Raw genomic sequence first — 13238 nt, 5'->3', positions numbered from 1 at the left:
AACCTTGGCCTCTATGTTGTTCAAAACTTTTTGATTGAGATTGCATCAACACCAGTGAACCAGAGAACTCCACAGCGAGTGGCATCTGAAAGGATAACCACTCACCAAGAACGCACCTGGTATGGAGCTGATCCCGGACCAGAAGAAGCAGCACACCTGCATTATTGCGATTAAAACCCCCGAGTCCTTCGAGACCCATGGGTTCGTCATGCACAACCACAAGAGCCAACAGAGGAGACATGGCCGGAGAGCCAAGATCATCAGTGGACAAACCCGCCTTTTCATATGGGCAGGTACTCCACTGATCCATATGGAGCTTCAGGATCCAGACCTCCGCCCCAATTTGATGCAGGACGATACTCCGACGCCTCCTACGCTTTCACGAATGACTACTATCAAGAGGCCGGTGCTTTCTTCACTCGTACCGACAACACCCTCCTAGACATCCAGAACACGCAAGCAGAACATGGAAGACTCCTCGAAGAACAGCAAAAATGGAACCAGGACCATGCCGCTGCAGTGCAAGAGCTGAGACAAGATACAACAACAATGAACGACAACATCACAACCATGATGCGGTTCTGGAACATCGGGTAAGACCGACATCAACATCCAGCTTGGGGGAGTTCCTCCCCAATTTATCAAGTAAGTTTTTATTTGCACTTCTTGTTTATTCTTTTCTATTTTAGTATTTTATCTTAAAAGGAAAAACTTAGAAAACCAAATAAACATTTTCTTGCTTCAATGTTACTGCATTTTATAAACATGAAAACAAAATAAAAAGAGTGTGTAGATAAGTGTGCTTTATTTATCTGCTAAGTCTTAATCTCTAGAAAAATAAAAAAAAGACCAAAAAGATGCATGATGGAAATGATGAACAGTTGCTCTGTTTGCTTACCTACAAGTACCTAGCTTTTATATTAGAGTTCTTCCAGGAATTACTAAAACTGAAACTTACTATCTTTGGGAAGCATAACACTAAAGTCTAGGTAAGAGAAAGGCATGATATAAAGTTGAGCTGCTGTTTATCTTGTTCCTACTACACTAAGTTCTAGAGATTTATTTTGAAAACTTACAAGTCACATGATGAGTTCCTAGCATAACAAACTACCTACCACAGCCATACTTGCTATAACATCTTTTACTACATTTACATTGAGTTTGATCAAGCTGTGTAGACCCTTAGGAGCTTTTAATGTGGTTAAATTAAGATATTCACTTGCACACATCTACTACACTATCCATCACCATTCATTAAAATTGCTAAAAATATTATCACTCACCGTCCCGAATATTGTTATTCTCTCTCTAAAAAGATTCAATGCAGAAGAGGCATGGGTTATGCAAAAATATACGAGGAAATAAAAAGGGGCAAGTGCCCGGAACCTCGAAAAAAAAGAAAAAGAGTGAGATGAGAGGTAAAAATGGACAAGTGTCCGATAGTAGAATTAGGGGTATCTACTACCCACCTGAAAAAAAAAGAGATAACCCATGTTCTCCCAAAGCAAAGATCAGAGAAGAATGAGAGATAGCAATATGAGGAGCAATGAGAACTAAGTTTCATTATCACTTATACATTTTTACCATCACTATCATTTACTCCACCACACATGCACATCTTGATTTAATTATATGTTGAGTTCCTTTGGATCCATGGCTCGATTAGACAACATATGTATGAGCTGTTTTTCACTCCTATGAGCTCCACTTAAATATTCCATTAGCTATAGGTAAGTGACATTATGGTAAGGATCCACAAATACCACATATAGAGAGACTTGAGAGAATCATTGCTAGGAACTCTGAGTTTTATTTTGAAAACTTATGAAAAACTCTGGAACAAAGGTGAAGTATAGACAGGAGGAATAGTGCTTGGCTTAATTATTTTGTCTTTCGATTACTTAAGACTTGAGTGCAGGTACTAAACTCCATAACACTTCACTCTAATCTGGAAGAATTTTATGTAAAAGCATGTGTGCCTGTCAGGAAAGAAAACATCGAAGCAACTTCTGATTCGTCTAAGTTTAGCTAGTTGCTCAGGGACGAGCAAAGGGTAAGCTTGGGGGAGTTTGTTGACGGTCCTTAAGTACTAAAATTAATAATCAAATAAACATGGAAAAGGATCAATATGAAACAAACATCTAGAATTAGGGTTTTATCTGACAGAATTCCACGAGCTTTGGTATTTATCTATTTCTGCAGGGGGTTATCAGAGAATATGGAGAGAAGGCCCACATGTCATGTTTACAACGAGATAATTACGTGCCGCGCAATTTTCCTCAATCTAGAAGGGTCCAGAAGCCGCGGGAACAAACGAGAAGGGAATCGGGCTCGGGGGCAGGGCGCCCGCCCACCCCCCTTGGGCGCCCGCCCTGGCCAGGAGTTGGATCGGGACTCTCTCTCGGGACAACGCTCCACCGACCTAAAGGATCAATCTAAACCATACAATCTATGTCGGTTTGATCCAATGGCTCACGTTCACTTGAGGGGACTATAAAACCAGACCCCCTGGCCCCTGGAGGAGGAGAGAAGAAATCATTATTCAGAGGTAGCCATCAAAGTTAGGGTTTAGAGCTTCTCTCCCACAGAGAATTAGAATTAGCTACTCCCTAATCCTTCAAGTTTAGAGGTTTGATTAGATAGCAATTAGAAAAGTAGAGCACTACGCTCTGGATTCGGATCTTCGGTAATAAAGATTGGTATTATTCATATCTTTCTCTAATTCTTTGTTCTAATTGCATTATGTCTCTAATTATTATGTTCTTAGTTTGCTCTAGTTCTATATTTGATATAGTTCTAATTGATAATGAGTTTATGTATAAGTTTGCAAAGCGCTTAGCTCTTGACGCGAGGGAGTTAGGTGATAGATCACATGTGAGCGTGGTGCTTAGATGTTATTTATCTGCAAATGTATCCTATTGGCCGGGTCGTGTGGTAGTTCGCGATAGTTACAGCTTCGTTGATTCTTATATAGTCCACCCTCCGTTGATAGGACAGGCAGAACCGGTATTGTGGAGTAAGTCATGCGATGCTCTGATTTACTTTATCAATGTTCCTTATACATGAATGAAGAGTCTTTTATGCTATATATGATCTTGTAGATAACTAGAGTAGATTATGACTTAGTAGTTAGTAGATAACTTAGAATCCATTCTCTAGCTAATCCGACATCACCTACATATATGGGGAGTAGTCTATTTTCTAATCGCTGTGTTATCTACCCATGAACTTATACTTTATTATCATTATCTTTATGGTTTACCCCATGCTAAAGTAAGTGACTGTGTGACGAGTTTCTCATTAGTAATCATGTTCTTGCAAGTTTATCTCTAGTCTACGCCTTGATAGATTTTGCCCCTTTACTTTAATTTCATCCCTTGAGCAAAATTATAAATAACGATACCTGGAATACTTATCCTGGTGAAATGCTACAATGAGGTGTTTTATCTGTGCGCTTGCGGATAGAATAGATTATTTTCTAGAGAGCCCTTGTTAGCATCTGATGGAGTAAGGGATTGGAAGCATCTCAGTGAGAAGCTCAAAGCACATGAGAACAGTGTGGAGCATTTGACAAACATGAGTAAATGGAATGAGCTTCGACTTAGATTAAGCAAAAATCAAACAATTGATGATGAAATGCAACGGGAGATTGCAAAAGAAAAGGAGCACTGGAGGCAGGTCCTGGAACGAATAATTTCTGCTGTTAAGTTTCTTGCTAAACAAAATCTAGCCTTTCGAGGATCAAATGAGAAATATTATCAACGTAACAATGGTAATTTTCTAGCCACAATTGAAATGATTGCTGAATTTGATCTTGTGATGCAAGAACATATTAGGCACATTTAGAGTAATGAAATTCATCATCACTATCTTGGCAAAAATATTCAGAATGAGTTAATTGCTATTCTTGCCGATGCTATAAAAATCATATCAAGTATTTCTCTATTATCTTGGATTGTACCCCAGATGTGAGCCATGAAGAACAAATGATACTAATTGTGCGATGTGAGCCATCAAGTACCATTCCAAGAGTAGAGGAGTTTTTCTTAGAGTTCTTATAGGTTGATGACACATCTGGATTGGGGCTTTTTAATATTTTGTTGGATGCATTGCGGAATCTTGATTTGAAGATTGATGATGTGAGAGGTCAAGGTTATGACAATGGTTCCAATATGAAGGGAAAACATCAAGGTGTGCAGTCATGTTGGCTTGAAATTAATCGAAGAGCATTATATATGCCGTGTGCATGTCATAGTCTGAATCTCACTCTTTGTGATATGGCAAAATCTTGCAAGACAGCTATTTCATTCTTTGGTGTTATACAGTGGATATATTGTTTGTTCGCACGCTCTACTAAAAGGTGGAAAATTTTGACTAATAATGTTGAGAGGTTTACAGTCAAACCCTTGTCTGATACACGTTGGGAGAGTCGAATAAAGAGTGTGCAACCTACGAGGTATCAAGCCCCACAAATAATAGCAGCTTTGAAGGAAGTGGAAAGAACTTCTACTGATGACCCAAAAACAGTAAGTGATGCTCAATCCTTGGTAACTGCACTTGAGAAATTTGAATTTATAGTTGGTATGGTTATCTGGGATGATATTTTATCTACTATCAACATAGTGAGCAAGAAATTACAATCTCCAATTGTGTGCTTAGATGCTGCTCTCAAACAAATTAAAGGGGTCATCTCATATATTTTCAGAAGTACCGAGAAGAAGGCTTCAATGCTAGTATCGAGACTGCAAAATCCATTGCATCTAGTATGGACATAGAGCCAAAATTTCCTACAAAACGTCAAGTCAAAAGAAAGAAGCATTTTGATGAACAAAATGATGAAATTGAAGAATTACAACGTCCATCTATAGAATTCTTCAAATTTGAGTACTTCTTAGTTATTGTTGATAATGCAATTTATTCATTGAATAGTCGATTTGAACAGCTAAAGAAATTTGAAAAAATATTTGGTTTCTTATTCAACTCGGTAAATCTGAAGTCCTTGGATGATAATGATCTATGAAAGTGTTGCACTAGTTTTGTTGAATCTTTTTCTCAAGACAACAAGTCTGATGTTGAGTTGGATGATTTTTTCTCTGAATTAAAAGTGTTGCGAGAATCTTTGCGAGAAGAACCAATGTCAGCACTTGAGATTCTTCAGTTTGTTAAAGTCGCAGATTGTTATCCGAATGTTTCCATTGCATATCGTATTCTCCTAACTATTCGAGTGACAGTAGCATCAGCTAAAAGAAGTTTCTCCAAATTAAAACTGCTCAAAAATTGTTTGAGATCAACTATGTTACAAGAAAGACTAAATGGCTTGGCTATGTGCAGCATTGAGAAGGATATTTTGGACGACATTAATCTTGATACTATTATTGAAGATTTTGCATCAGAAATGCCCGAAGACAGTTTTTTACAAGGCACTGACACATTATATTTTTTGAGGTAATCATAATGGTTATTATTTTTAGTTTTATTGTTACACTATTGACTATTGTTATGTTTTGAGTGATCATGCTATATTGCAAAGTAATTTGTAATTTTGATGTTAAAAATTAGTTCAACGGGCCCTTATCTTCCTGCTTGCCCAAAGGCCCATCAAATTATAGAGCCGGCCCTGGCTCTTTGAAACCTTTCTAAAAGCCATGTCGGGTAAGCATCCAAGCACAATTTTCACTGATCAAGATGCAGCAATGGCAAGAGCAATTGCTTATGTATTTCAAACTACCAACCATCGTCTTTGTTTGTTTCACATATATATTAATGTTGCTAAACATTTGAGGCATGTAATTCATAAGTATCCTGATAAGTTTCTACCAGATTTTTAAAAGATGTGTTTATGAAGACAGATCTGAAGCTATTTTCATCCAGAAGTGGAATAAATTATTATCTGATTATAAGCTTGAGGACAACCAATGGATGAAAATTTTATATGATTTGAGAAAAAAGTGGGCTGCTGTCTACCATGACTCTTTTACGGCTAACATGAACTCGACTCAAAGGAGCGAAGGTATGAATAATGTATTTAAAAAAAGATTTCAGAGGAGACTTGGAATTTCAAAACTCCTTGCAGAATTTGATAAGGTTTCCACTAGTCTTCGTGAAAATGAGTTGGATGCAGATTTTAATTCACGCAGAAAAACCCCAGTTACTTGCATCCCAAATTTACCCATGTTAAAGACTGCAGCTGAATCATATAAAAAGGATGTATTCGGAGTTTGAGGACGAGTTTAAAGAATAATTTTCATTCTCTTAGAAACTATTACAAACTGATGGGTCAATCTTGACATACGAGGTTACACATATGTACTCTAATCATGGAGCAATAGTTTAGTTCAGCACTCTAGATATGACCATTACATGTTCTTTCAGAAAGTTTGAATCTATAGGTATGTGCGCATATTTTCCAATTATCATAAGTTTCTAATATGTAATATAAATGGATGTAAATTGATTAGTTATCTTCTAGGAATATTGTGCAAGCACACCATGAATGTCTTAACTGCAAATAATATTTTTATTCTGCCACCGCAATACATAATAGCAAGATGGACAAAATATGCAAAAAGAGGATTTTATGTTGACAAACCTGAAAGTGTGACAAAAAGTAATAAAACATGGGTAGCATGTATCTCACGAATGGCGACATTCATAGCATTGAAGTGTTCATTGTCAAAAGAACTTCATGATTTGGAGAAAGGCATGCGAAAATTAGATTTGGAAGCAAATGCTTCTCTGAGCAAGATGAAAGAGAAATCCAATGAGGTTCCCCTAGTTTCAACTGACTGTGCAACAGACCCATTGAAAGGTCGAATATCGTTTAAAATTCCTCAGGTGGCAAAAGGCGTGAAAAAAAAACCGGGCCACAAATGTATTTGAAAAAAATACAGAGAAAAAGAAAAAAGTGCTAATAAGAAAGGTATACAAATCCAATCTTTTTCTACCTTATTTTGCTTCCAGCGTTGCTACTTCTATATCGTTTCTCTTATCTATATCTCTTATATAGATAAACTCCACTAGCTAATTCTCTTGACATGCAAAGCATCCACATCATCATCCACTAGAGCATCCCACTAACTAATTCTCTTGCTATGCAAAGCGTCCACATCAACATCCACTAAATCATCCCACTAATAGATTACCCCGCCATGCAAAGTGTTCACATCATTATTCACTAATAAATCGAACTAACACATATCATTTATCCTATATCTATGTTATTCACATTAGCAAACCATATCATTTTCTAACATATATTTAGTTGTCCATACTAGAATACTGAAAATCATTCACTAACATATATTATGATAGTATAATTTTACCGGTGATTCCCGCAGCAACGCGCGGGGCATTCTCCTAGTTTTATTAATATCTATGTACAGGAGATACAAATCAGGCTACAGAAAACAAAGACAAAAGTGCTGATCGAAACCAATTAATGGTAAGTCATCCATTTGACTCATTATTTATTTTTCCTATTTTATTTACTAACTAGAATTTTTTATGCACAGGACCCTTATGCCGGTGGCAGTGGTGATACCAGTGCTATGTCAAACTTTAGCAATGATTCATCCATGCCTTCCATGCCGTTCAAAGATGGTTGTGCCTCAACACCTTATATACGAGAAGGATTTACAGATCTTTTACTCGGAGTTCACCAAGATGCTGCAATATCCTCGTCTGCCAGAAAGTTTTATTTCGACGAAAATATTTAATTATGTCATGTTGATTAGTATCCCGCTTTGCAGTACTTTTATTATGTTAAGCTTGATGCTGTTATGATGACCTTTGCTTTTTTTTTGAATTGGTGACCCTCTGCTGTTTACCTCCTTTTGTGATCACATTCAGGATAATTTTGACCTTTTAGCATGCTAAAATGAAATGTGTCCATATATGCTTTATAATATACATATGTGCCATGATTTTGTATCTGTCTATTGTGCTGCAGCACAACTACATGAAAATAGGCTGCCGATTGTGCTGCAGGTTGCCGTCGTTCTCCTTTCTTCAATTTAATTTTATTTGGTCATGATATGTGATTTCCCATTTACAATCAAAACTGCTAAAACTAACGTGAAATAATAAGTCGTGAGCCAAGGGCTACAAGCCAACGCCATCTAATCTAACTTATTATTATGATGAAAACTGCCGAGCTGCCGCGATGAGCCGTATCGTCAGGCGCCAAGCCTTCTATTGGCTCATACGCAATATAGCTGTTCAGCGAGCCGATTAAAAAATCTGACGCGTGGCAGTAATTTAGTTTGCCATCCATACGGTGCTGGGTAGGGACCATCTATGTTACATGAGTAACTCTGAGTGCTGCCTCATCATAAGTCAACCGTGTGCTCAGTTTTTACCGAATCTATAGAAATTGACAATAATAGTTACAACAACAAAATAGCATTGGGATATAATATGAACTATATTCTCATAAAAAGATACTATAATTCATCTTGCAAACTACATTAATACTAGGTCAACCATGATATATATATATATATATATATATATATACAGTTATTTTTTTTAAGTTTGACCAACTTTATAGAAAAGAGCATTAATATCTACGACATAAAATGAGTATCTTATGAAAATATATTCTATGATAAATCTAATGGTATTAATTTAATACTATAAAACTTAGTATTTTTTGTAGAAATTCGGTCAAAGTTTTAAATATTTGACTTAGAACACCTTTAGAAGTTGAAGCTTTCAGGGACAGATGGAGTACAAGACATGTGGGCCCTCTATGTCAATGGTAGTGTAGCCATATCATCATTTATTGAATATTTGGTCTGATAAGTGATCTCAAATAAAAAATTTAATGAAAACTTTTAGATGACATCTAGCACTATAAGTTTAGTATGAGTGTGTATCTACATGAAGTCAATTCAAATATTCTACATTTCAATTTTAAAATATGAAAAATAGAAAATGAATATTCATGTTTCTAATTCATCTCAAAGAACTTTATCGCCTATAAATTTTTAGGACGTGTTGCAAGCTACAACATTGGTCTAAACCGTGTCAACATCTGAGGTTGTTTGCAAAATAAAAAATGTTGAATTTGAAAATATGAGAACTTTAAATCAATTAGTTGGGCTTATAAAAATCTCAAATAAAAACATTATCAACTATAAGTTCTAATGTGTGTTGAGTATAAAGCTGGACGAAAAACTCGAAGCTCGTTAGCTTGTTTGGCTCGTGGCTGGCTCGGCTTAGCTTGTAATCATAATAAGTCGAGCCCAGCCAAGATTTTAGTTGGTTAGCTATAACAAGTCAACTCGACCAGTGAGCGAGCAACTTGTGAGCCAAACAAGCTACAGTTTTAGAGAAAAAGTCATCATAACTTATATTAGTGTTGTATTACTTCATGTCTTACACTTTATAAATAGTTGATATGTAAAAGCATATGAATATTTTGTTCAACTTAAGACTATTGGAGATATATATTATTTTTACAATTTAAGATTTAGACAAATGCAAATATTTTATTTTGTGTATTTTTTATACCTGGCTCACAAGCTTAACAAGCCAGCTCAAGCTTGTAATGAGCCAAGCCGAGCTGACTGTCTGGCTCGTTAAGACAACGAGCCGAACCGAGCTAGCTCATTATCCTAACGAACCAGAACAAGCCGAGCCAGCTTAGCTCGTTATCCAGCCTTAGTGGAGAACTATAGTTTTGGTATAACCATATCAACATCTAAGTTTCTTAAAACAATTCAAAAATTGAATTTAAAAGATCTGATAATTAAAAATAAAGATTTATTAGGCCTCTAAACAATTTCAAATAAAAAAATTGTCAACTAAGTTCACGTTGAAAACCGTAACTTTTGTGTGAACCATACCAACATGTGAGGTGGTTCAAAAAATTCAACAAAACTTCAGTTTCAATCTAATCTATTCTCTCCATCGTAAATTATAAGATGTTTGACTTTTTTAACCTCAAGTTTGATCACTCGTTTTATTCAAAATATTTATGCAAATATAGTCAAATTTAAGTCATTCTTGAAGAACTTTTTTTAATAAACCAAGCCACAACAAAAAATATTGTTTTGCATAAATTTTTGAATAAACAAGTGATCAAACTTGATGCCAAAAAAATTAAACGTCTTATAATTTTAGATGGATTTAAGGAATAACTTAGACATAGAAACATCTTACAGAGAGCATGTCTGCTGTGTCATCCATGGTTTCAGAGTTGACAAAGAAACAGAGAGCATGTCTGTTGTGTCATCAAGAACACTTCAATATAGGCCGCTGACATGGATTGGTACGCCTGTCTTGACAGCGAAGCGTTCTAACTGAGTTTTTTTAGCCTCATTATATTACGTATGTACACACTATTTATATCTCACCATCTAAAGTTTAGCCATTAAATTTTAGACTATTTTAGTCTTTGAGACTCAAAATAGAGGTCTAAGATGCGGTCAAAAGTTTAGGTCATTTTATAAAAACTTGAGACCTTGTTTAGTTCACTCAAAAACCAATTTTTTTTTTAAGATTTCATGTCACATCGAATCTTGCGGCATATATGTGGAGCATTAAATATAGATGAAAACAAAAACTAACTGCACAGTTTGACTGTAAATCGCGAGACAAATCTTTTAAGCCTAGTTATTCCATAATTGGACAATATTTGTTAAATAAAAACGAAAGTGCTACAGTGTCAAAATCCAAAAAGTTTTTGAAACTAAACAAGGCCTCGCATAAGTGAGCTAAAGTCGTCTAATGTTTACCTAGCCATTAAACTCTAGATCAGAGAATCCACGTACACTTACCTGTTTGGATGGTGCAGTTTTCAAAAACTGTAGTAATACAAGTCTGTTGTTTTATAAGTTGAAGAGACATAAAATCATGACTTAGAAAAAAGAGGTCATAAGTTTCTAAAACTCCAAAAAGACCACAGTTTTGACTATGAGCCTGTATGAGTGATATAGTTTTTGGAAATTATGTTATTACAAAACTTTAGTTTTGTAAGCCTAAGAGACACAAAACCATAGTTAAAAAAAAATGTCATGAGTAGAGTTTCTAAAACTCCAAAAAGACTACAGTTATTAGTTAGTTGTTGTTTTCTAGAGTATCATTATCAATTCTTGCTGGTGAGTGGTGACTTCACATACGAGCCCATTCAAACATACTCTTTGATCGTTCTTGCTGACTTTGCTCTATACACCAAAAGAATTCGTAGTATCGCACCGACACTGATAGAAACCGAGTGGCGGATTGCATTTCACGGGGAGCTCGGTTCTGATGATATCGTCCTAGATCATTCTTGCTGACTTTGATCTTTACATACCAACCCAGAGGAGAGACCGGTTCAGCACGTACACAACACATGCCCATGTTTCAGTTGACTTTGCCTCTGTAAGGATCATAGGGGTTGCCATGGAAATTTGTTTGAATCTAATCATAACATAAGCATGTAGATCTGATATATGTACACACAATTGTAGAGACAGGTGGATATATACATGAGTTTACCGTCCAAGGAATACTTAGATGTCCTCTGCTGGTGAAGAACGTGAGTAGCCGAGCAACAGCAACCTTATGCACACCATCGGCACTACCTTGGAATGGAGACAAACCTTCCTTCCATCGCCTAACTGAATGGTTTGTGGTCCTGTTTCACATGAAAGGGGATGGCAAGCACTACTAATATAAGCGTTTCCATCATTCCATGGATGGTCAAAAACATTTACATAAGCGGGCAACGCCTCCACCTCCAACAGCACACACCTCTATTGATCAATCTTTAGAGGCGGTTGGGACACCCACCACTGTAAATGATATTAGAAAACAAAAAAAGCAAAATGCCCAAAGGCAAGCCCAAGCCCATTCTTGAGCCCAATCGCTGAGCCCATCGCCCCTGCTTGTTGTGGAGCCTGCCAAGCCTATCGGACAACACTGCTGCTTAGTTGTCATCATGGTGCTCACCCCCATGGCAAAACACCATCGCTACTACAGAACGAGGCATTGATCGATGCCCAAAATAGCCAAAAACCTCGGCCTTTTTACGGTCCGGGGTTAAAGACCCTTTAGCACCAGTTTGTAACACGAACCGGTGCTAAAGGGTCCTGCCCAACGGCTAGTGACAGGTGCTGTCAAGGCAGGAAACCTTTAGCACCGGTTGGCAACACGAACCGGTGCTAAAGGGTCCCCTTTAGCACCGGCCAGCGCGACGGGCCGAGGCAAAGCCTTTAGCACCGGTTTTTTCCCTGAACCGATGCTAAAGGTTCGATTTATAGGCCGGCTCCCTCATCCCCTCTGCCCATTTGAAACCGAGAGCACCATTGTTGTTCTTGGAGCTTCTTCTTGCTTGTTCTTCATTTGTTCTTCATCTCCAACGCCCATCGTTGATCTTCTTCGACTCCATCATCGTCTCTTCGTGCTTGGAGGTGACTAACTTCAGCCTTTCTTGTATTTTTCATGTTGTTTTTGGCTTGTGATGTTCCCATCATTTTTTAGGTCAAATCCACTTTGTTATTTTGAATCATTCACATGAATTAGTATCCATATATATATCATATTTCATGGTTGACCTAGTATTAATGTAGTTTGCAAGAATGAATTATAGTATCTTTTTATGATCTTAGGAAGTAGGATAGTTCAAATTAATTGGTTTGTTAATATCACTTGATTTATTTTTATTACTACATATCATTGTATCATACATGTTTACTAGTAAATGTGGAATTTATCATTGTTTAAAAATTGAGTATGGATAGTAGATGGCAACCGTGACCGGGTCTTCGGTCTCTCAACGGGTTCAAAAGCGATATCGTTCGGAACTCCCTCTCATTACTTATGGCAAGTGTGGGCAGAAGATTTTGATGGAGTACAAAGTGTCGAAAGAGGGAGTAAACAAGGGTCGTATATTCTACAAGTGTCCGGATCGTAATGTGAGTTATTTCCAAACATTTGCTTATATATGTGCATATTTTTTTAAATGATATTAATTAAACTTTTGATTCTCTCTTTTAATTTCAGTGGGACGGTACCGGCGGATGTACAGGTTGGTACTGGAAGGAAGAATACATTGAACACATTAAGAAATCTTTTGCACATGTGGTTGAGGCTGAAGGTGGTGAGGCATTGAGCCGACGAAAGGAGTTCAATGATGTTGATCAAGCGAATGATCTATCTATTATAGTTGGGATCGGACGCGAACTAATTATGTTGCTTAAGTGCATTTTAGTTTTGGTTTTTTTAGTGCTAGTTGCGATTGTATTTGTTGT

General features: G+C 36.8%; 1 protein-coding gene across 1 annotated transcript; it reads left to right on the top strand.

The window, feature by feature from the left end:
* LOC110435966 lies at positions 3577 to 4357 on the top strand. The gene is made up of 4 exons (XM_021462085.1): positions 3577 to 3836; positions 3936 to 3957; positions 4062 to 4191; positions 4326 to 4357. The coding sequence occupies exons 1-4, from the start codon at positions 3577 to 3579 to the stop codon at positions 4355 to 4357; spliced, it is 444 nt and encodes a 147-aa protein (XP_021317760.1).

Source organism: Sorghum bicolor, chromosome 5 (genome assembly GCF_000003195.3).
Source record: "Sorghum bicolor cultivar BTx623 chromosome 5, Sorghum_bicolor_NCBIv3, whole genome shotgun sequence".
NCBI lineage: Eukaryota > Viridiplantae > Streptophyta > Magnoliopsida > Poales > Poaceae > Sorghum > Sorghum bicolor.
This window is presented reverse-complemented; position numbering and strand designations above follow the sequence as displayed.

What these genes read in the sequence shown, in the direction of transcription:
- LOC110435966 (XM_021462085.1), top strand. Translation starts at nt 3,577, where the DNA reads ATGAGTAAATGGAATGAGCTTCGACTTAGATTAAGCAAAAATCAAACA. An exon ending in GTGATGCAAGAACATATTAG is followed by an intron (nt 3,837 to 3,935) that starts GCACATTTAGAG and finishes AATCATATCAAG; the next exon opens with TATTTCTCTATTATCTTGGA. An exon ending in TATGAAGGGAAAACATCAAG is followed by an intron (nt 4,192 to 4,325) that starts GTGTGCAGTCAT and finishes GGTGTTATACAG; the next exon opens with TGGATATATTGTTTGTTCGC.